The sequence below is a fragment of the Thamnophis sirtalis genome, unplaced genomic scaffold, assembly GCF_051295495.1.
Source record: "Thamnophis sirtalis isolate CommonGarterSnake01/CBP01778 unplaced genomic scaffold, rThaSir2_p1.2 scaffold_1, whole genome shotgun sequence".
Taxonomy (NCBI): domain Eukaryota; kingdom Metazoa; phylum Chordata; class Lepidosauria; order Squamata; family Natricidae; genus Thamnophis; species Thamnophis sirtalis.
Window position 1 is genome coordinate 150,934,107 of NW_028261381.1, and position 20,529 is coordinate 150,954,635.

Here is a 20,529-nt window from a genome sequence, read left to right on the forward strand (position 1 = left end):
GATAATAATGAAACAACAGCTTAGCAAACGAAAAATTACTACTCTATCTAGTCTCTGGTCCCACCAAAACCACTCTGATCTTTCAACATTTTGGAGGCTAGGAGGAGATACATATAAAAAAGAAGTGAATTGCCTCCTCCTCATTTTTTTTATTTTGTAAGTGTATCTATTGGCCATAGGCAGAATTTAAGATCCTCCTGGAAATAAAGATGATCCTGGATCTAATTATTTTGGAAGAAAATTTTTTGTAAATAAAATTCCCATGGTTTGAGTATCGTGTTCTTGCACCTATTTAGGCCGGAAGGGGCCAAGGACTACATCTGAATGTTGATCTTTCACTGTACAATCTGTATAAGCTTCTGTGGTCTGCAGCCTCCTATCTTTCTATTAAACCCTATTTGCAGTGGTGCTACTAGTACGATCTATGAAGGAATCCTGCCCTTAAGGAAGTTTTGGACAAGCTCAAAAAAACCACTCTCTGAAGTCCCACATTCATAATAGGGCAAGGCTTGCGTTATGGTACAAGTCACCATCTCCTCCCCTCCTTTCAAACTCTGGCATCTTCATGTACTTGAACCCACCTTGTCCTTACCAGGTCAAAGTCTGGTAATATCTTTCTTCTCTAATGAACTATTCATACCATTTTGGAGTTGCTAACAAGCTGCACCTCTGTTTTTGTTTTATGTCCTTTATTATCAGGTTTCCTCCCCTCCCTCTTTTATTAACTCAGGGGCAATAAAACCAGAATTTGATATCACAAATATAAATCTCAAACACACGGAAAAAGAGAGTGAAAACTTGGGACTTTCAACTTTGCTTTGAAGATTCATTCCTGTATGCTATTTATTATTGCCACATGCTTCAGTATTGGAACCAAATGTGCTAGGAAAGTTTTGGAAAAGACATTTACCCTCCCCCACCTGTCTTCTTTTGGAAGTAAACTGAATTTGCTTAACCAGAAACTTTTCACCCACATCTACGGGTTTACCTGAAAATGGTGAGTACCAGTGGTGGGTTCCAGATCCCGTTCCAACTGGTACGGTTGGAACGGGGCCCGGCGTCACCCACGTGGACGCGCACAGCACGTGCATGCGTTGTACCTGCCTGCGACGCCTCTGCAAGCCTCCACGACACTCCATTTGCTCGGCGGAGTGTCGCACAGGCGCTGTATGTGCCATGTGCGTATGCGGAAGCACCAAAGGCTTAAAGGACAGGTAAGGAGCTTGGGCGGGCAAGTGGGCCCTCCGGAGCATTTTACCGGAACGGTACCCGGTGCTCTGGACAGGCTCCAGTACACCCGTACCGGGGTGTACCGCCTGCAACCCACCACTGGTGCGTATTGCATTGATTACCAATAGGCTTGTGAGTACAATTTGAAATGCTGGTTGTAACCTATGAGATTCTTTGGAGTTTGGTAACTACCGTATTTTTTGGAGTATAAGACGCAACTTTTTCCCTCATAAAAGAGGGTGAAAATCTGGGTGCGTCTTATACATTGAATACAGCATTTTTTGCCTCCTGAAACCCCGCCCCCTTCAGCAAAATGGCTGTGCATAGCTTTTAGGCGGCTTTCTGAGAGGTCCTGGGGGCTGGGGAGGGCAGAAATGAGCAAAAAATGACCTGTTTTTTTGCTTGTTTTTGGCTCCCCCACCCCCCAAGAGCACTCTACAAGCCTCCTAAAGGCTATTCATGCCCTTTTTTTGGAAAAAAAAACGGGCCCGTTTTTGGGAGGTTTGCATAGTGCAAAAACTGTTTTTTTTTAAATTTGCCTCTTCAAAACCTTGGTATGTCTTATACTCCAAAAAATACGGTAGGTATCTATAGATCATATATGCCAAGTAAACCGTATCCATCTGGTCCACTGCTCCACATGAAGAGAACAGGGAGCCCATTATAGTAACAAGATTATCCTGCCTACTCCATGGAACCAGGCATCCAAGTTACATCCTTCTTTATAGTTTTCTGAAGGAGAATCAAGATGGAAGTCTTCCACAGAGCTTTTGATTGTTGAAGAGTGTTGCAGTTGCTCTACCTTGTTTGGAAGGGGGTTGCTTGGAATGGGGTGATTTGATTTGATATGATTGTACAATGCTACAAAGACAGTAATAAAGAAATAGAAATAGCACTTAGACTTATATACTGCTTCATAATGCTTTTATGTGTTTATAGAGCTGTTTATATATTTCCCCCAACAAACTGGGTCCTCATTTTACCAAGCTCAGAAGGATAGAAGGCTGAGTCAACTTGGAGCTGTTCAGAATTGAACTTCTGGAGTGAGTAGTGAGTTAGCCTATGGTACTGCATTCTAAGCACTGCGCCCCAAATACTGAATATATATGTTGGATATGAATAATGAAGGACACCTGCCTTTCAAACATCTGCTATTTTAGAAACAAAATGCTGAATTAAAGAGAAGTGACTTTGAACAAGCAAAATTTGGGCAGGATTTCCACTGGGCAGTTAGCATCAGGGGCTCCGTTCAACTATTCCACACAACTGGTAGATAGAATAAAGCTAATGCTCTGAATCATTTTACCAAGGAAAAACTGAGGGTCAGAAAGAGGGTGAGATATGAATCTCTGGATGTTCATTGCCTGACAGCAAACCCTGTACCATTTCGGACATATGGTTGTCCAATTTCTTCTTAAAAACTTCTAGTGTTGGAGCACCCACAACCTCCGGAGTCATTGATTGATTGACAGCTTCTTCTTTATTTCTCTCTCTAATCAATCATATTCTTTAATTGACTCGGCTGCAATTAGAATTTGATTCTGATAAACCAATCATAGAGGGACTCACTGCAGGGTTCCTTAATTAGAACACATCTTTGTGCATTAGCAACCACTGAGCCACAGGGGCAGACCAGAGAACCCTAAAAAACAGATTTACAGGATAGGCAAAACCTAAGTCCCCAATGGCAGAGTTATGACCACTCTCTAAAAATTTTACAGTTTAATATGACAGAAAATAATTAAACGCACGAGAAGTACATAGTTTAACTGCAGTTTCTGGGCTGGCTTTGCCCATCTTGGCTTCAGACCATTCATACCTTCTCAACTTCAGTTAAACTAATTGTATAAAAGATAAAACATTGAGCCATGGTCAAAATTCAAGGCCACCTTCAAAAATCCCATCAAATTCTGGATTAGTGGAGATCTATAATAAGTATGTGCAATATTTGGATCTGAAGGAGACGAGAGAGTGCTTTGGATCCAGTGTGAGTATCATCACTGTATCTGTCAGCTGCAGTCTGCATCAGATCAGATGCTGCATACCTCTGACTTGTAATAATTATTTCTTACCAGTTCTTTGGCTTCTGCTAGAAGATCTTCTACGTCTGAGAAGCTGAAGCTGGCCAAAGTGATGAATTGGCTAACCACAGAAACAAACTTGTCCTCTGGATTGGAAGGCTGGGATTTTTGGTATTCCAGTTCCTTTAGAGAAACAATTTCATGTTACTCCAAACAGATAATGATTGAAATTTAGAAATCCCCAAACAGTTCCTGTCCAAGACCCCCCAGTGTACACTCCAAGAGAATTATTTCTGGTACTGTAATATGAAAAATGCATAAATACTGTACTCATTTGGGAAACAGGCTGTTCAGTTGGGTTAGCCAGCTAAATGAATTATCCATCTTCCCAGTAGCTTTTAGTTGAACAAATCTCAGCTGACATGAACTATGGATAAGATTGGCCAAATACCCTGGCTCTGGATAAGTGTTAAGGAACTGAATGCAAGGAGCTATGCAGGGAGAACTCTTCTGTTTCAGCCCTTCATTTTTATTAACCACATTTCATATTTCTGTTAAATAAAAAGCAACAAAGCAAGAAATATATAACATATCCAACACACCTTCTTCCTCCTTTTCCCCCACAACAGCAACCCTGTGAGATATGTTGGGCTGAGAGTGATTTTGGCGGTCCAAAGTCACCCAATGGGCTTTCTTGGCTAAGGCGGACATGAACTCTTGTTCTCCTGCTTTCTAGCTTGATACCTTAACCATTAGATCAACTGGCCAAGCATTTCCTCTACGGCCAGTTTACATCATAGCACAAAGATCAACTGACTCTATAAAAACAAACCTGGATAATAACAAGCTGTCTGAGAAATCCCCAAATCATGGAATGATGGGACCTTTTCAAAGGAGGATATTCCATAGAATTGATGCTACTATGAGGAAGTCTCTCATACTGGTGGATGGGCACTGACAGAAGCTGGCAAAGCCTTGGAGGTTGTACAGTTACCCTGTTTCCCTGAAAATAAGACCTCCCCAGATAATAAGCCCAATCGGGCTTTTGAGCGCATGCACTAAAATAAGCCCTTCCCGAAAAACTTGCAACACAGCAGCAGCCATGAGGTGATCACGCTCACTGCCTCCTTCACCTCAAAAATAATAAGAACTCCCTGAAAATAAGGCCAAGCGTTTATTTTGGGGGTCAAAAGAAAATAAGACCCTTTCTTATTTTCAGGGAAACACGGTATATTGGTATTATAATATATAAGAAGAGTAATGTTATTTTGAGAAGAATGGCAGCATCTTCTAGCTTGGAATTTCTTATTTACCAATGTGTTAAGGCCTTTGTGCAATTGAATATCCATTTTGCCATAAACACAACTATGTATACACAACCATCTCTTATGCAAGTAGAGGGATAAGAGCTTCAAAAAACATTGTCCCACCATCAGGCTCTCATTACAAGTGGGGGCCAATCTAAACTCTTATCAGGAAATCAAGTCAAAGCCTAAACTGTCCATCAGTTGAGCCAGTCAGAGGGTGAAAGGTCTTTAAAAGAAAATCTTTATGGTATATTAATGATCATCATTATTCTATAAATTTCGGTTTTTCTGTATGAAATGTCGGCTTTTTTGTTTCATCCGTGAGCCTATCATTCAATGGTGTGTTAATAAATGTATAATAACAGCCAGCTCTGCCAGGTCCATTGCACTGTGCTGTTAGCTGCCAAACCTCTGGCTGGTGTGTGAGGTGTTGCAGTTCAGCTTTGCTCTCAACTGGAGCTCATAACATTCTTGAAAATTGAACAATTGGTTCTAAGCATGCTGGTGTGAGCAGCCTCCAGCACACCAATCTATCGTTCTAAAGCCAGTCTTCCCTGAGTTTTTCAAAATCATTCAAGCATTTTTTTAAAGAACACATCCACCCCTTTAAAAGCTCTTATGGTTCAATCCTAGAAGACAAATTCTGCTTCTACTTACATACTGAATACCATGCAATGTTCTCCTTCGATAGCAGCCATCCAAATATTTCAGGCACTCTCTGTGTCTATCAAAGGATTGCCTATCTCTGTCTACATTTTCATGTGTGCCTTATAGATGACCCATTCCATGCTATTGAAAGTTCCGTTGTCCTGATGCAGTTAGACCTTCAAATAACTCTTGCTATCTCCTCAGCTTTCTTCCTCAATCTAACAGGGGAATATAGCTCCCTGCAACATAGTTTTAATTTTTTTTAAATTATTGATAAGGATCATTTGCTCAACAGTACTAGTTCAGGGTTCGAATGACATACTAACTCATCCTTATTTTTGCACACATTTATGGTAACATAAAACGGATTCACTTTAAGAGGATCCTCGCCCTACTGATCTCAACTCAATTCTCTTCAGCCCAATTTCTAGAGGCAGAATTTGCCTAATCTACCATATACACACTACCCCTTTTCAAAATGTCCAAATGTTTCTGAGGTGGGGGGGGTATATATGTGTGAAGGATATACTGGAAAAAAAGGTTTGTAGTTGGCTTTGCTGATTAAAGTTGATTGAAAGCAGCTGTAGACCTGACTGCCACATGGGCTTCCAAACATTTCAAAACTATCTCTGCGATGTTAGGACTATGAAGGCCAAAGCTTTAAAAAAAAATCACTCATGATGAAAGCAAGTAAGCAAAAAAGCTACCGAGGTCATTAACAGAGCTATAAAACTGTAATAAGGACAGGAAAGAGAAACCATTCTCTTAGGCAAGAGATAAAAACAGCTTCACCTGTTTTGTTCCCTCTCCCTCCAAGAATGAATGCTGAGACAAGCTCAGATGCTCACCCACATGGACTGTCTTGAAATAAAAGTAGGGAACCATTAATTGGATAAGTGACACTTACTGTCTCCACAGCTCTGAGCCCACTCCTCAAGTTGCCAATGTCCTTCTCCAGTTCAGTCATACTGCCAGAAATAAAGGAAAAGACATTGAAATGTTCAAGCTACTCCTAGCAACATTTTGTAATGTAAGCTCTGACATCCTCCATACTTCTCTGACTGGAGGGGGGAAAGGACTCTTATTTTTAGATTAGCATCTTATCTGTAGCAATTTAGTTAACCCTGGCACATGTTGATGAAGACAGCCTTGAGGTTAAAACACTTTTTTGCTATATGTAAGTTCATACAAAGAAATTAGCAGTAATAACAATTTCCTAAATACATACTTACTTTACTTTGGCAGCTCCAGGGACATCTTTTAATTCTTCATGTAAGCTGAATACTTTGGGATACTTTTTTTCTATGATTGTGATGAGATAGTGCAACAAGGTAATGTTCCTGGGATAAATACAGACGATTAATAACATGAACCATAACATGAACCATTACTTTTCCACAAAGAGAAAGTAAGTGACATTTAATTCACCCCAAGGAAAATAGCTATACCTTTCCAGAGTTCAGGTGAAGACTTCAATACTTGATGGCACACAATGACCAACCAGGTCCATTTTGGACTACAAAATACTTGCTTCTTAATAGTTTTATCTGAGATATGCTATCTGTGATTCAGAGGGCAGCACACAGTTGTTAAAAATAGTAATTACTGATAGTTCTGTCCTCCATGAGAATTTTTCTAATTCTCTTTTAAAACTAACAAGATCCTTGGTGGCCCAGTGGTTAGAGTGCAGTACTGCAGTCTACTTCTGCTACCTGCCAGCTGCCTGCAATTTGGCAGTTCAAATATCATTAGGCTCAAGGCTGACTTAGTCTTCCATCCTTCCAAGGTGGGTAAAATGAGAACCCAAATTATTGGGGGCAATATGCTGACTCTGTAAACCGCTTAGAGAGGGCTGTAAAGCACTGTGAAATGGTATATAAGTCTAAGTGCTAGTGTTATTCAGTGGCAAGAGAATTTGAGTACATCAATTTCTACAGACATTCAAAATGTAGGTTCAAACATCATATGGCACAGGAGCATTTATGCTTCATCGCTTTCTAGTTCTGTCTAAGCAATAAGTTGCCTTTCTCACACAATTCTTTGCCTCTCAGGAATGCTAAAAATGTATCTGTCAATATAGTATTAGGGTTGTTATCCAACTGTCCTCATTAAGCTTCCTCAGTCCCTACTGGGGAGGAAGGAACAGGAGGTTCTATTCTACTGCCTGGTCACTATAATATCTGTACAATTTCTTATGTGGTAAAAAGGGAAATTTTACTGCTATCTGAGGTTCATTCTGTTTTGTGGACAAGTTAAGACAATGTTATCCAACATAAAATTGTCCATCCTGAATGCTCTATGTCAGGGCTGTCAAACTCCACACTGGATGCATCACATGCTGGCCACGCCCATGCCCAATTTAGCAAAGTGGGGGGAGTTGCGATATGTGAGGCCACTGTGACGACGCAAGTTTGACTCCCCTGCTCTATGTGGCTGAGTGTGCTGCCAGAACTAGGAGGTTGTTAGTACTTCTTTAGGAAGGAATTATTCTGGCTGCTTTAAAGGAGCCCCTGTGCTTCCCCTTCTGAGGCGACTTTTTAAAAATCCATCTTTATTAGATAATAATAATCTTCTCTCCAATCTCCTTTTTGGGGAAAAGTTCTTGACAACGTAGTGCAGCTTCAGCTGCAGACTGCTCTAGAAGAAGCAGATTATTTAGATCAGGGATGTCAAACTCGATTTAATTGAGGCCGCATCAGGGTGGGGTTTGACCTTTGGAGGCCGGGGTGGGTGTGTCCAGGGTGGGCATGGCCAGCTCGATGTCACTGTCGGGGAGCACCTGTGGTGGCCTGAGTGCTCTGCCAGTGAAAATGGGGTCCTGAGCACACGGTCCTCCCTATCTCTGTTTTCAAAGTCAGAGGGTTGTAGGAGGCTGTGGCAGCCAAAAACGGAGCTTCGGACCCCGTTTTCACAGGCAGAAGCACCACAGGCCAGTCCTTTGCTGTTTCCAGGGCACCCTCACGGGCCATATCTAAGTAACCATGGGCCGGAACTGCCCTGCGGGCCTTGAGTTTGACATCCCTGATCTAGATTCTTTAATGACACAGTTCAAAAGGAAGCTAGTCTTCCAACCCCCCTCCCCCCCCAAATGAGCATATGCTTGAAGCTGCTTACTTGTCAATGCTAGATTTGGTATCTGCAATCTTGTTCAGGCTAGAAATTTTAAAGCCATAAGCATTCCCTCTCTGGCCCTTGTTCATGTAGTTGCCAAAAGCCAAAACCACTTCAAGCAGCTGCTTCAGGCTTTTGCTCTGGAATACTTGGATGGAAGCAGTTTGAATTGCTAGAAAGGACCAAGTGGGAGAAGATCTGGTCAGACAATACGATGTTGACTAGAGAGCATTAATATGTGTTTAATGGAATGATTTACAAAGCAGCCAGAATTTCACAAACAGAAAGGAAGTTACCCAAGAAATGATCATGGAGTTGGCAAAAAAGGAAGAAAAAAAAAAAGCAATAAAAAGATGAAAATTACAGGTGCCATTCAAACAACATATTACAAAACAACCAAGTTAGAAAAGAAGGTGAAAAGAGATAGGTTTACTAATAAAAATGGCCCTTCAATTTTTTTTTGGCATGTGTGTTTTTAGATCCTGGAACAGAATAACAGAGTTGGAAGGGATCTTGGGGTTCTTCTAGTCCAACCCTCCTTCTCAAGAAGGAACCCCATACCATTTTAGACAAATGGTTGTCCAAACACTTCTTTTTACTCCAGTGTTGGAGCACCCACAATTTCAGGAGGCAAGTTGTTCCACTGATTGATTGTTCTCACTGTCAGAGAATTTCTCCTTAGTTCTAAATTGCTTCTCTCCTGGATTAGTTTCCACCCATTGCTTTCTCCAAAGCATCTACCCTCAGATGCTTTGGAGAATAGCTTGACTCCCTCTTCTTTGTGGCAACCCCTAAGATATTGGAACACTGCTATCGTGTCTTCTATTAAGGCTATTACGTCACCTTTAGTCCTTCTTTTCATTAAACTAGACCTACCCAATACCTGTTCTATGAACAATTCATAGAACATTTCAACTATTAGGTGTTCTCATTACCATTAATCCTTTAATAATTAATCAAAATTAAAATATTTATGATTTAAGGTCACAGTCTATTCTCATTAACGTGATATCCCATTCCTCCCCCTTGCTACCACTGTTTTGTACAAAATGTAAATTAACTTTAAAAGATTTTCCTTGTTTCAAATACCATATTTTCCAGAGTATAAAATGCCCCCCCCTAAAAGTAGCTGATAATTTGGGTGCATCTTATACTCCAAATGTAGCTTTTTCGAAGCTTTTTTTCAGCCCTAATGAAGCGCTAATGAATGAAGCAACTTCTGTGCTTTGCCTGCTTTTCTCATTGCTTCTCTCTCAGACGATCAGCTGTGCTTTAGAAGCTGTTTTTCAGCCCTAATGAGGCGCTAGCGAGTGAAGCGATCTTCCGGGCTTCCCATGCTTTTCTCATTGCTTCTCTTTCCGATGATCAGCTGTGCTTTAGAAACTTTTTTTATTCCCAACCAGGGGATAAAAAGCATGCGTGCACGCTCAAAACCAGCAAACTTATGTGCTGAAGCTGACAGATTAAGGACCCTAGCCAGATGAATACTTGATAGGCAGAATTTCCCCCCTTGTTTTTATCCTCAAAAACTAAGGTGCATCTTATACTCCGGTGCGTCTTATTCTAAAAAAAAATACAGTATTTATTTCAAATATAATAGGAAGGTTCCTTGCAGTTTGAGTGAGTTTGAGAGAAGTTGGCTTCCTTGAGTGGTTTCATTTATGTTTCATCAAACATAACCATTTCCTTGAGCCATACTTTACCTTCAACTTTTGGTTTAACTTCAGCAACTCTCTCAGCAAACTTCTTCTTAAAATATAAGGACTGAAGCCTTTGCTGATAATGATTTATCCTGCAAGAAAAAGGAGTAAAACAGTATAAGAGCCACATTTCTCAAGGTTAGTAAAAGTTGGAAGAAAAATGACACATTTCAGGTTAAACTGCACTTCTGGAAAGTCAGAGCAATCATCTGCAAAGATTACTATCAAATACTTATTCTGTGACTTTCAAGCTCCATAAAATCTGATGTCCTTCAATTCAACTTACAGTTCCTAAAATAATATGATCAAAGCTTGGAATGTTACTTGAAGCCATCAGATTACAGAAGGTGGTTCTGTATTCTGTATTCCCACTGCACACAGCAAAGGCAAAAGTGGCTTACAAATCAACTTGATTCAATGAGAAAACACAACTGAAATTAAATGGAAACAATAGAAGATCTTTAGCCTGTAAGCTCTTTAAAGACCTCTATCCCAAGCGTCCCGTAGACCTTTTCTCAAATCCTTAATACAACTGAGCCATGCCTTTCCATAGTGTTCATTTTCTGTATCTATCTCTTTCCTCCTCCACAGCAATAATTACATCAGCCAAATCAATCTAGAATACCAATTTCAGCAGTATGAAATTTTGTACTTCAGATTTTTCTTCAATACATAGTCTACATCAGGCATGTCAAACTGGTGGTCCCCGTGGGTCATGCCCATTCCAGCTCCACAAAGGCAAAAAAACGTTACTTCTCATCATGATACGCCACATGAAGCGATTAAGTTTGACACCTGTGGTCTACATGGCTCAGAAAACAACCCTCCTTTCTACACATCCCCCTAGTTATTGAGTCCCTGTTTTTGGTGTAGAAAGCAACAATAGAAGGGAAGCAGCTGGCAAAATCACCTGCTCATTTCAAAGAGAAATCTGTCAGCTTTGGCCATCCGATCCAACTCATGCTTGTGTTCTTCCAGAAGATCAATGTCAGCTTTTTCAGGAACAAATTTTAAAAGCTAAAAAGGAAAAAAAAAAAGGTATTTTAGATGAACAATCTTCTCTCGGGAATTCAGCTTCTTACAGCACAAGAAAAAGAACAGATATGTAGGCTTCAAGATTTTCTACTGAGGAGGTGGGTAAGAAATATTTTTTTAGTGAAGAATCTCAATGGTGGCCTGGGAAGACAGATGGATAAGTTTACAATGTATGGCATTCTTAAGATACCTGTTCCATTTTTAAGAATAACCAGGGAGAGCAATATGTGTATGTGTATCAGAGGTGGGTTGCTGCCGGTTCGGCTGAACTGGTAGTGGAATTCAGGCCTGGGTCGAAGAACTGGCAGCAACCCAGGCCCGCCACACCCCCAAACCGGTTCCTTCGCTGCTGCTTGGCCGCCACCATTTTGGATGGTGGCGGCCAAGCATGCACAGTTCACTGTAAATTATTTTGCGCATGTGCGCAGAACAATAGCAATAGCAGTTAGACTAATATACTGCTTCATAGGGCTTTCAGCCCTCTCTAAGCGGTTTACAGAATCAGCATATTGCCCCCAACAACAATCCGGGTCCTCATTTTACCCACCTCGGAAGGATGGAAGGCTGAGTCAACCCTGAGCCGGTGAGATTTGAACAGCCGAACTGCAGAACTGCAGTCAGCTGAAGTAGCCTGCAGTGCTGCATTTAACCACTGCACTACCTCGGCTCTTACAATTTACATTGAACAGCGCACACAGTGCATGGGTTGCAAACAGGCAGTAACGCTGGCAGCAACCCACCCCTGATGTGCATCTATATCTATTTATATAAATTTACATAAATTTCTTAATTGCCCATCTCCTCACAGGCAGCCTCTAGGCGGTATTATTACCAACAGTACATGTAGTTCTTGACTTATGACCACAACTGAGCCCAGAATTTTGGACATAAGTCATTGTAGTCCTTAAGCAGGTCATTATGTGACCTGACTCAATTTTACAATCCTCATGAAGTGAGTCACCATGGTTGTTAAATGAATTACATGGTCGTTAAGAAAATCTAGTATATCCAAAGGGCATATTTTGCCATTTTCTGCTGCTGCAATCACCATGGTACGCTGTGACCAGTGAGCCAGTAGCCAATCACCCAAAATGTGATCAAGTGAGGATTATGTGAATTTTGAGGAGTCGTGGTGGCGTAGCGGTTAGAATGCAGTATTGCAGGCTAATCCTGCTGACTCCTGATTGCCAGCAGTTTGAGTCTCACCGGCTCAAGGTTGACTCAACCTTTCATCCTTCTGAGTTTGGTAAAATGAGGAGCCAGATTGTTGCAGGCAATATACTGACTCTGTAAACTGCTTAGAGAGCGCTATAAAGCACTGTAAAGTGGTATATAAGTCTAAGTGATATTGCTATTGAGTATGAATGATGGAGTAGGGTTCCATCATGAAGACTCCCATTGCTCTTTCCATGATACAAGTAATATTCTTACATGCCACCTGCCTTCCTATCGGCCAGCTAATAGCTAATCAGGCAGGCAATCGGATTCAGTGATTAGGTGCCATAGGCTACACAGAAAGGCTGAGTAGATTGTGGACTGCATGAGTCAAGAGGTAACTCCCATTTAAAGGATGACAGTTACACTTGGCCTTGAATTATTTTTTTAAATCCGTCTATCTAATTTATATAGCCACCCATCTCACAAAAGCAACTGATTCAGGACAGTATACAACAAAACTGAAAGGTTGTTTTGAAGAGTATGTTGATGCAGGTCAAGTTCCCATCTCCTTTTTTCAAATTAAAAAGAATTAATTGTTTCCCTAAAATATTTTTCTTCTCCTAAAGAAAGGCAGTGAAACCTCAATACAGAATGAACTGATTTCATTCCAGGTGGATCAGATTAGTCACCTGCTTTGGTGTGGTGATCTTTCTTCACCCAATTTGACTCCTCAGCTGGGATAGAATTTATCAGCTGCATCTCTGCCTATCACAGTCTATGAATAGTGGTGTGTGTGTGTGTGTGTGTGTTGGTGTGTGTGTGTGTGTGTGTCATGGAGGATCATTCCCTGATAGCATCTTTCCTACACTTTCTAATTTTTCTTCAAAAGACATGCTTCTTGAAAGCTGCTAAATAACACAACAAGTTATTGGTGGAGCTGCCTCTTTCTCACATTTTCTACTTTCTTAAGGCAACCATTTCACATTTCCTAGTTCCTTCTTTAGCTCAGAGCTAAACTCTTTTACTTGCATAGATCAGGACGAACAAAACAAAAACAACGCTAACGGCCCTGGAACGGTGGGAGCAGAGATCCTACCTAGATGGTGAATTTGAAACTTACATTTTTAGCATTTCTGTCAAGAACTGAACACCTTCTGTACTCACCTGTTCAAGCATATCCTTTGGCAGGTCCTCCTGTTCATCCATTGTTAAAATTGCACGTTTAATTTCATCATTTGATAGTTTAAGTCTGGAAAGGCAAGACAACAGAACGTTGTTACATAAGCAGGGAGGTCCGCTTGCCTACCTCATTACTGTAAAATCTGCTAACTTTCTAAACGTTACCTTCATGCTGCTTTCAATTGGATTGATTTCCATTTTGGGGTTAGTTAATAAATGAGCATGAACAAACCTAATGATCTAAGTGTATGTGTGACAGAATGGAGGGAGAGGGGGAAATTGGGAACCTGCCCTTGGTGGTGAAATGAATAATGAATTAAGGGAAATGAATATTTTGCAAGAGGCTCTGTATTTCTCTCCAAGGAATGGACTCTGGAGCTTGCCTGCTCTATGGACCCGCAAAGAATCTTTGCTGTGGTCAGCAGGACTGTCTTGGGGTTTTTATGTACGGGAGGGTGTTTGGTCTTCACACTCTAGGCCTGGAAAAACAAACCCACACAAACCCTGCATGAAGATGCCCCTAGAGACTATTTATAGGAGGGGATGGGGAGGGAGATAAGAAAAGCTCTTCTCTGACAATGCAGGGGGAAGGAGGCCAGCAAAAGCAGTAAGCCTGTCCAGAAAACCACAATAATTATCTTCGTTGGCAGCAGCTGCTAAGCACAGACTATCTAAGATGGAAGGTAGTTTACAGCATTGGCTGTCACAAGGATTTAAATGATGAAACTTGTTGACAGGGTGTGACAGCTTGCAAGAGATGTTGAATGGGTGTGCTGAGCTTTGATGAGACAAACAGCTAGCCTCATGAGGAGGGTTAAAACAGGAGGGAGCGTGCATAACTTTAACAGGCTCAGAATACACTTTTGGGGTGGGGTTGGGGAAACTTTTGCAACCCAGAGAACAAGCCACCACAGAAAGACTTTTGACCGATATATAAAAGGAAAGTAATATTTTCCTAGGGTTGTAACTTATTAGGAAATCGGATAAATCAGTGTTGCAGAGCAATTTGAAAACAGTGATCAGCTATTTGGGGCCCGGAAGGAATTCTATCTGGAAGAAAGGGAAGGCACCAGATGCTGACTAGTTACGCTTCAGTATGAAAAGCACACGCCTGTGCCAGGAAAAAGGCTTAGGTGTAGCCAGTGGTGTGCTGATAAAGGCATAACAACTGTCTCTGCTGTCTCTATTGCCACTGCTGCATTGCATGGATAGCTGCCAAACAGCTGAGGGGGGAGGGCTAGATACTGTGTCTCAGCTGAGAATTTCAGAATATTTAACAATCAGCTCTCATGATTGCTGGCTCCAGTATATCCAATATGGGCATGGCAAATCTAAGTCCTCCCCTACCAACTCTGACTTTTCAATACCCTTTTCGGTGGTAAAAATGTTGTCTTTATCTGTATGGAAAGCAGTACTCCCGTCACCTGAGAGAAGCGGAGGGCGGGGAGTGAATCCAGGAAGTTTCATATGTGTGTGAAGAAAGTGGAAGTCATAAGATGCTCCGTTTCTGTTAGGGAACCAGAATGGTAAAATGGCTCAGAGAGAATTTCTAATCTTTGGGTGGGAGATGGCTTGAAAACTGACTGAAATGAAAGCCTAGGTAGTTTGAGCTTCCTCCGAGAAAACATCAGTGGAACAATCAATATTGCCACTCTGAAATGGATTGATCTGAGATGCAAGGCCTGGAATCTAAGCTGCCCAGGTTCAGGAATGTTATTTTATCTTCTGGAATATTGGAAGCACACGAAACAAATGAAGACTTGAAAACTGGAACTGGAAATTAAGGAAGATGGAATGAATTAAAGAGCATTGCTAAGCTTGACCACCACCATTTCCATTAGAAGAACCATGCTGGCTCAAACTAGCTTTATCTAATTCAACTGTCAGGCCTGTAGTTATGTTCCTTTAAGGATCTTTGGCCTGCCACACTTTCTAATATTTCATTATGCTGTTTCATTAGTGTAGTAGTTGGGAGGGGGGAATACAAAAGGAGTAGAATTGTGGAATATGTTGTTGTAATTCTTTTCTAGAAGCCCAAGGTCATCTTTTGTCTCCGCACCTCTGCACCTGACCAGAACCAGCTGGATGGAGATTACAACTCCAAGAAACTCACCACTACTGAAAGGAGGTGGGCCATTTGGGAGAAAGAGGTATTTGTGATGAGGTTGAGACTGCTCATGTGGAGACATCTCTTGGAGGGGGGGGATATGCCGTTCGAGGTTTGGACTGATCATAAAAACCTTGACGCTATCCACGCCCATCGAAGATTATCTCCCAAACAAGTTTGCTGGGCACAATACTTCCAAAGGTTCAAATTCAACATTAAACACATCCCTGCAGGGAAGAACTTGTTGGCGGATGCTTTGTCAAGAAAACCGCAGTACGACAGTACGCAGTACGACAGTAAGAAGGAACTATCAACCCATCATTTCTTCCTCCCACCAACAGGTGGCCCAGATCACCACCCGACACCAAGATAAGCTGATGACAGAGTTCAAAGCAGCACTCCCGGCAGACCTGTGGTTCAACAATAACAAGGACATCCTAACGATGAGAGGTGGTTTAGCCTGGAAGGGGTCCAAACTGTACGTCCCCGCGGGGTTGAGGCTGTAAGTCCTACAGCGAAGCCATGATGCAAAATTAGGCGGCCACTTTGGATTCCTAAAAACGCTCCACCTTGCCAAGCATCAATTTTGGTGGCCAAGTATGAAATTGGAGGTGGAAGATTATGTAAAAAGCTGTGCTACTTGTGCAACAATGAAAACACGACCGGGGAAGCCCCCTGGAGTACTACAACGAGTGGCCAGCCCTAGCCGACCATGGGAAGAGATCGGAATGGACTTCATCATCGAACTCCCAGACAGCAGTGGAAATAGAGTAATCTGGACAGTTATTGATTTGTTTTCCAAGCAGGAGCATTTCATTGCTTGCTCAGGGCTGCAGTCTGCAAAGAAATTAGCGAAAATGTTTGTGAAACACATTTATCGTCTGCACGGGGTGCCCAAGAGGATCATTTCAGACTGTGGAGTTCAGTTCACCAGCAAGTTCTGGAGAGAATTCATGGGATCCATCAGGTCCACACAAGGACTCAGCTCAGCGTTTCATCCCAGCACGAATGGTGCAGCGGAGAGGGCCAATGCGATGGTGGAACAATACATCCGGTGTTATGTGGGCTCTCAGCAAGACAACTGGTCGGACTTGCTACCTTTTGCCGAAATGGCGTACAACAATGCGATCCACAGCAGCACTGGATTAACTCCTTTCCAGATTACCAGTGGCATGGAATTTGTTCTCATGCCTGAACTTCCTAGAGAACCTCCCTTCTTCATGCCTCTGAATGAATGGATGGACACACTAAAGAAAGGATGGGAAAATACGAAGAAGGCTCTAGCAGATGCAGCAGAAGCCTACAAGAAGCAAGCTGATAAACACTGCTTGCTCCAACCCCCCTTTCATGTAGGGGACAAAGTTTTTGTATCTACCAAATACATAAGATTAAGAATGCCTAGTAAGAAATTGGGCCCAAAATTTTTAGGTCCATTTCCAATAGTAAAGATAATTAACCCAGTTACAGTTCGACTCAGTCTACACAGAATTCTAGGGAAAATTTACTCAGTATTTGATTGTAGCTTGTTGAAGCCAGTAATTGAGTCCAGCATAAGACTGTCCACCCAAGCTCCCCCCTCCTCCTGTTGTGGTAGAAGGGGAAACACATTATGAGGTGAAAAAAATCTTAGACTCGAGGCTATATAGGGGTGGCTTACAGTATTTCATGCATTGGAAGGGGTACCCTTTGTCCGAAGCCACTTGGGTGAAAAGTTGGGACTTAAAGGCAGATAGGTTAATAAAACAGTTCCATGAGGAGTTTCCCGATAAGCCAAAGGGTCCCCCTGGGGGAGGGGGGAAAGAGGTGGTTAATTTTTTTATTGCTAACTTTGATGTTATTCTCTTTTCAGGAAACGTCTTTCTTCTGAGGAGAGGCCGCCTGTCAGGCCTGTAGTTATGTTCCTTTTAGGATCTTTGACCTGCTACACTTCCTAATATTTCATTATGCTGTTTCATTAGTGTAGTAGTTGGGAGGGGGGAATAGAAAAAAGTAGAATTGTGGAATGTGTTGTTGTCATTCTTTTATAGAAGCCCAAGGTCATCTTTTGTCTCCGCACCTCTGCACCTGATCGGAACCAGCTGGGTGGAGATGCCAACGTGGGCGAAGAAGATTGGATCATGTGATGAATTTATGGGTGTGGGGATAAGATCATAAATTTTCAACTGAATGGAATCCCAGGAAGTTTTCAAAATTGGGATTTCCAAAGATGTGCCAACCTGTCTGTCTTATTAAATTGGGGCCAAAGAGATCCTTTGGGGGAAGTTTATAAACCAAGGTAATATCACTAACAGGTGGTATTCAGAGGATGCTGCCAATGACCGTCAATAGGATTTATGGAGCCAGCGAACGATGAGAGCTAACAAGAGCACATCTAACTCAGGTGCAAAGAACAATGCCTAAGTTTGTTCCATACAGTTTAAGAATCAACCCCAAAATGCAACACCATATATGGTCCTATTACATTCATAGGAAAGAGGTTGGGAGGGGATGGAAAACCAAAAATATTTCTTAGCTTGAGAAGAAATCTAACATGACCTCACTGTCCAACCATTTTTCCCAGAGCTAGAGATCAAGGCAGAAAGAGATAAAATATCTAGCAAGGCTGAACTTTTCAGAGATGCATGCCAACAATATCTGGTTTGCTTTATAAATGTGTAGGATAAATAAAGAGCTGGCCTGATGATCATGTGTAGAAATCTTTTCTTAATTCAACAGTGTAAAAAGAAAAATAGTGTATTTCAACCAGTGGTGGGTTTCGGATCCCGTTCCAACTGGTATAGTTGGAACAGGCCCGGCGGCATCCTCATGGACGTGCGCAGCACGCACATGCGTCTTAGTGCCTTTGAGATGCTCCAGCTGCTCCGCAGAGCGTCGCGCAGACGCTGTATGCACAATGCACATGCACGGAAGTGCGGAAGCCTTAAAAGATAGATAAGGAGCTCGGGTGGGTGAGTGGGCCCTCCGGAGCACCGTACCGGGGTGGTATCCGGTGCTCTGCGCAGGCTCCGGTACGCCCGTACTGGGGTGTACTGCCTGCAACCCACCACTGGTTTAAACTGTAATTCTCTAGATATTTGACATGGTCCTCCCAGATGAAAATATGTAGAATTGGCTTATTTACAATATATGAATCTCAAACTCAAATTTATCCTCACAGCCTGTCAGGTAGGCTAGCCTGGAAGAAACACAATGGCAAATAATTCCTGATCTCCTTTGCCACATTTGAAAGCAGTACAGTGTATGCAAGTCAACCCATATTTAACAGGCAGAGAGGGATAACATTTATGCACAGTGATGGTGGCTGGAATAGTGCATTCCCATTAAGCTCTAATCAGGCTGTCTTCAATCTTGGGTGCTGCACTGTTCTGGATTGTGCATTAAATCAATTCTGGGTGCAAGGATGGCAGTCCTCACTTAAAGTAATTAAAATGTTTAAACACTCATGATACTGAGAATACAATTAGGCACCTTTGCATGTGAACAGCTGGAGGATTACTGGGTAAGGTGAAAGACAAAACATTTACACAGTGGTCATTCAAACATACATTGTTGCTGCCTTTTCTGCAATTCAGAAGCGTGATTTTTTGAATTGGGTGGCACCATATTTAGAATTATAAATTGAAGCCTAAAGTTCTGTGCAGCAGCCCAAATTTGGTCTGCATATTACGCCTCTACATTTTTTTATGCTAAAAAAACCCCTGACTTTGCAGTTGTACAGACTCTCCTCAATGCATGCTATTTTTTCTACATACAATACTTATAGTCCTTGAGTTACAACTGTTCATTTAATGATGGTTTAAAGTTATGACCCCACCCATAAATAGTTATGATACAATCCCAGAGTTATGAACGTTGCAGCCCCATGACATTTGTTTACCCTTATGACCAATTGCAGAGACACTGCAAAATTTCCCCTGCCTATTCACGTCTCACCCCCACCCCCCGCCCCAGGCCCTAACAGGCACTGGCCCTTCTATGCTAGCGCATCGACTCCTCCCCATCCCATTACCAAAGGCTCATTTTCCTTTTGAAGATCTGCAGAATCAGGTCCATGTGGCAGAAAAACAGCTTCTTACACACTCTTCTGTCCCCTTTGCAAAAGGCTCTTGGCACAATGATGGCCTGCAGGTGTGTGAGATTCTGCTCCCAAAGACTTCTGTTCTCTATGCCAAAAGCTTTTGCAAAGGGGATGGAGGCATGAAGGAGTGCAAGATCATGCTCCTTCAGACTCATTGAGGCTGTTCGGCACTCCAAAAGTGGATTGGGTGCCTTGCGGAGGCAGCCTCATTGAGTCTACCAAGCTGAGTAAGGCACGCTTGTCCTGCTCTGCCTCTGTTCTCACTGCTTCTCTTTTGGAGCACCGGGAGCAGGCAAAGAGACCATGGTAGAGAGGCTGGAGAAGAGACAGCTCGCTTGATCATGGAGATCTTTGAAAGGTAAGTGAGCCTCCACAGGCCCAGAGCCTGTGCAGATCCAGTGGGGCAAGATGGAGGTGGTAGCATGAAATATCTCAGTGGGTCAGGGAAGACCTTGGGTGGCTAGAAGCAAGTGGCCTATTGCATGGTCTTCTCAAACCTTAGATGCCTCATGTGCACTTAACGACTTGCATATTCGATTAGCAAATGCATTGGGTAAAGCAGGAGTTATTCATTTAGCGTGATCCAGTTAAGGAATCCTCCAGTTATGAATGTAACTGGCAGGCTCTATTACGTTCATAACTCGAGGATTGCCCGCACAATCTTTTTAGGGATAAAAGCCACAATACAATTTTTAGAGCCACTTTTTGAACAGATTGCAATGGATGCCAGAAGACATCCCTTCTTGCAGCCACAATGGAGTTCCTTTTTGGGTTGATTCCACTTTAGACTCTCTAGTAATTCATTGCTTTTCATTTCTTATTTGTGGTCACTGGGAGTTGCAACCTCCATGAAGCTATCTAATCTTGCTACAGGCAAATGTATAAGGTATAGAATGCTGTTTGTCTCTGTAAAAGAAAATGAACCCAAAAGAGACTTTCAATCTGTCAGAGGATG

The 20,529-nt window shown here is 42.2% G+C and overlaps 1 protein-coding gene across 2 annotated transcripts in view; it reads right to left on the reverse strand.

Annotated features, from left to right (window-relative positions):
• The window catches only part of DAAM1 (dishevelled associated activator of morphogenesis 1), a 158,997-nt gene that overhangs the window by 5,757 nt on the left and 132,711 nt on the right, over positions 1–20,529 (reverse strand). For both annotated transcript variants that reach the window (XM_087727805.1, XM_087727798.1), the window contains 7 exons: positions 13,375–13,459; positions 10,928–11,034; positions 10,021–10,109; positions 8,321–8,489; positions 6,439–6,546; positions 6,114–6,174; positions 3,303–3,434 (listed from right to left, as the gene is read on the reverse strand). In XM_087727805.1, the coding sequence (XP_087583931.1) occupies positions 3,303–3,434; positions 6,114–6,174; positions 6,439–6,546; positions 8,321–8,489; positions 10,021–10,109; positions 10,928–11,034; positions 13,375–13,459 (751 nt within the window). The remainder of the gene's footprint in view (positions 1–3,302; positions 3,435–6,113; positions 6,175–6,438; positions 6,547–8,320; positions 8,490–10,020; positions 10,110–10,927; positions 11,035–13,374; positions 13,460–20,529) is intronic.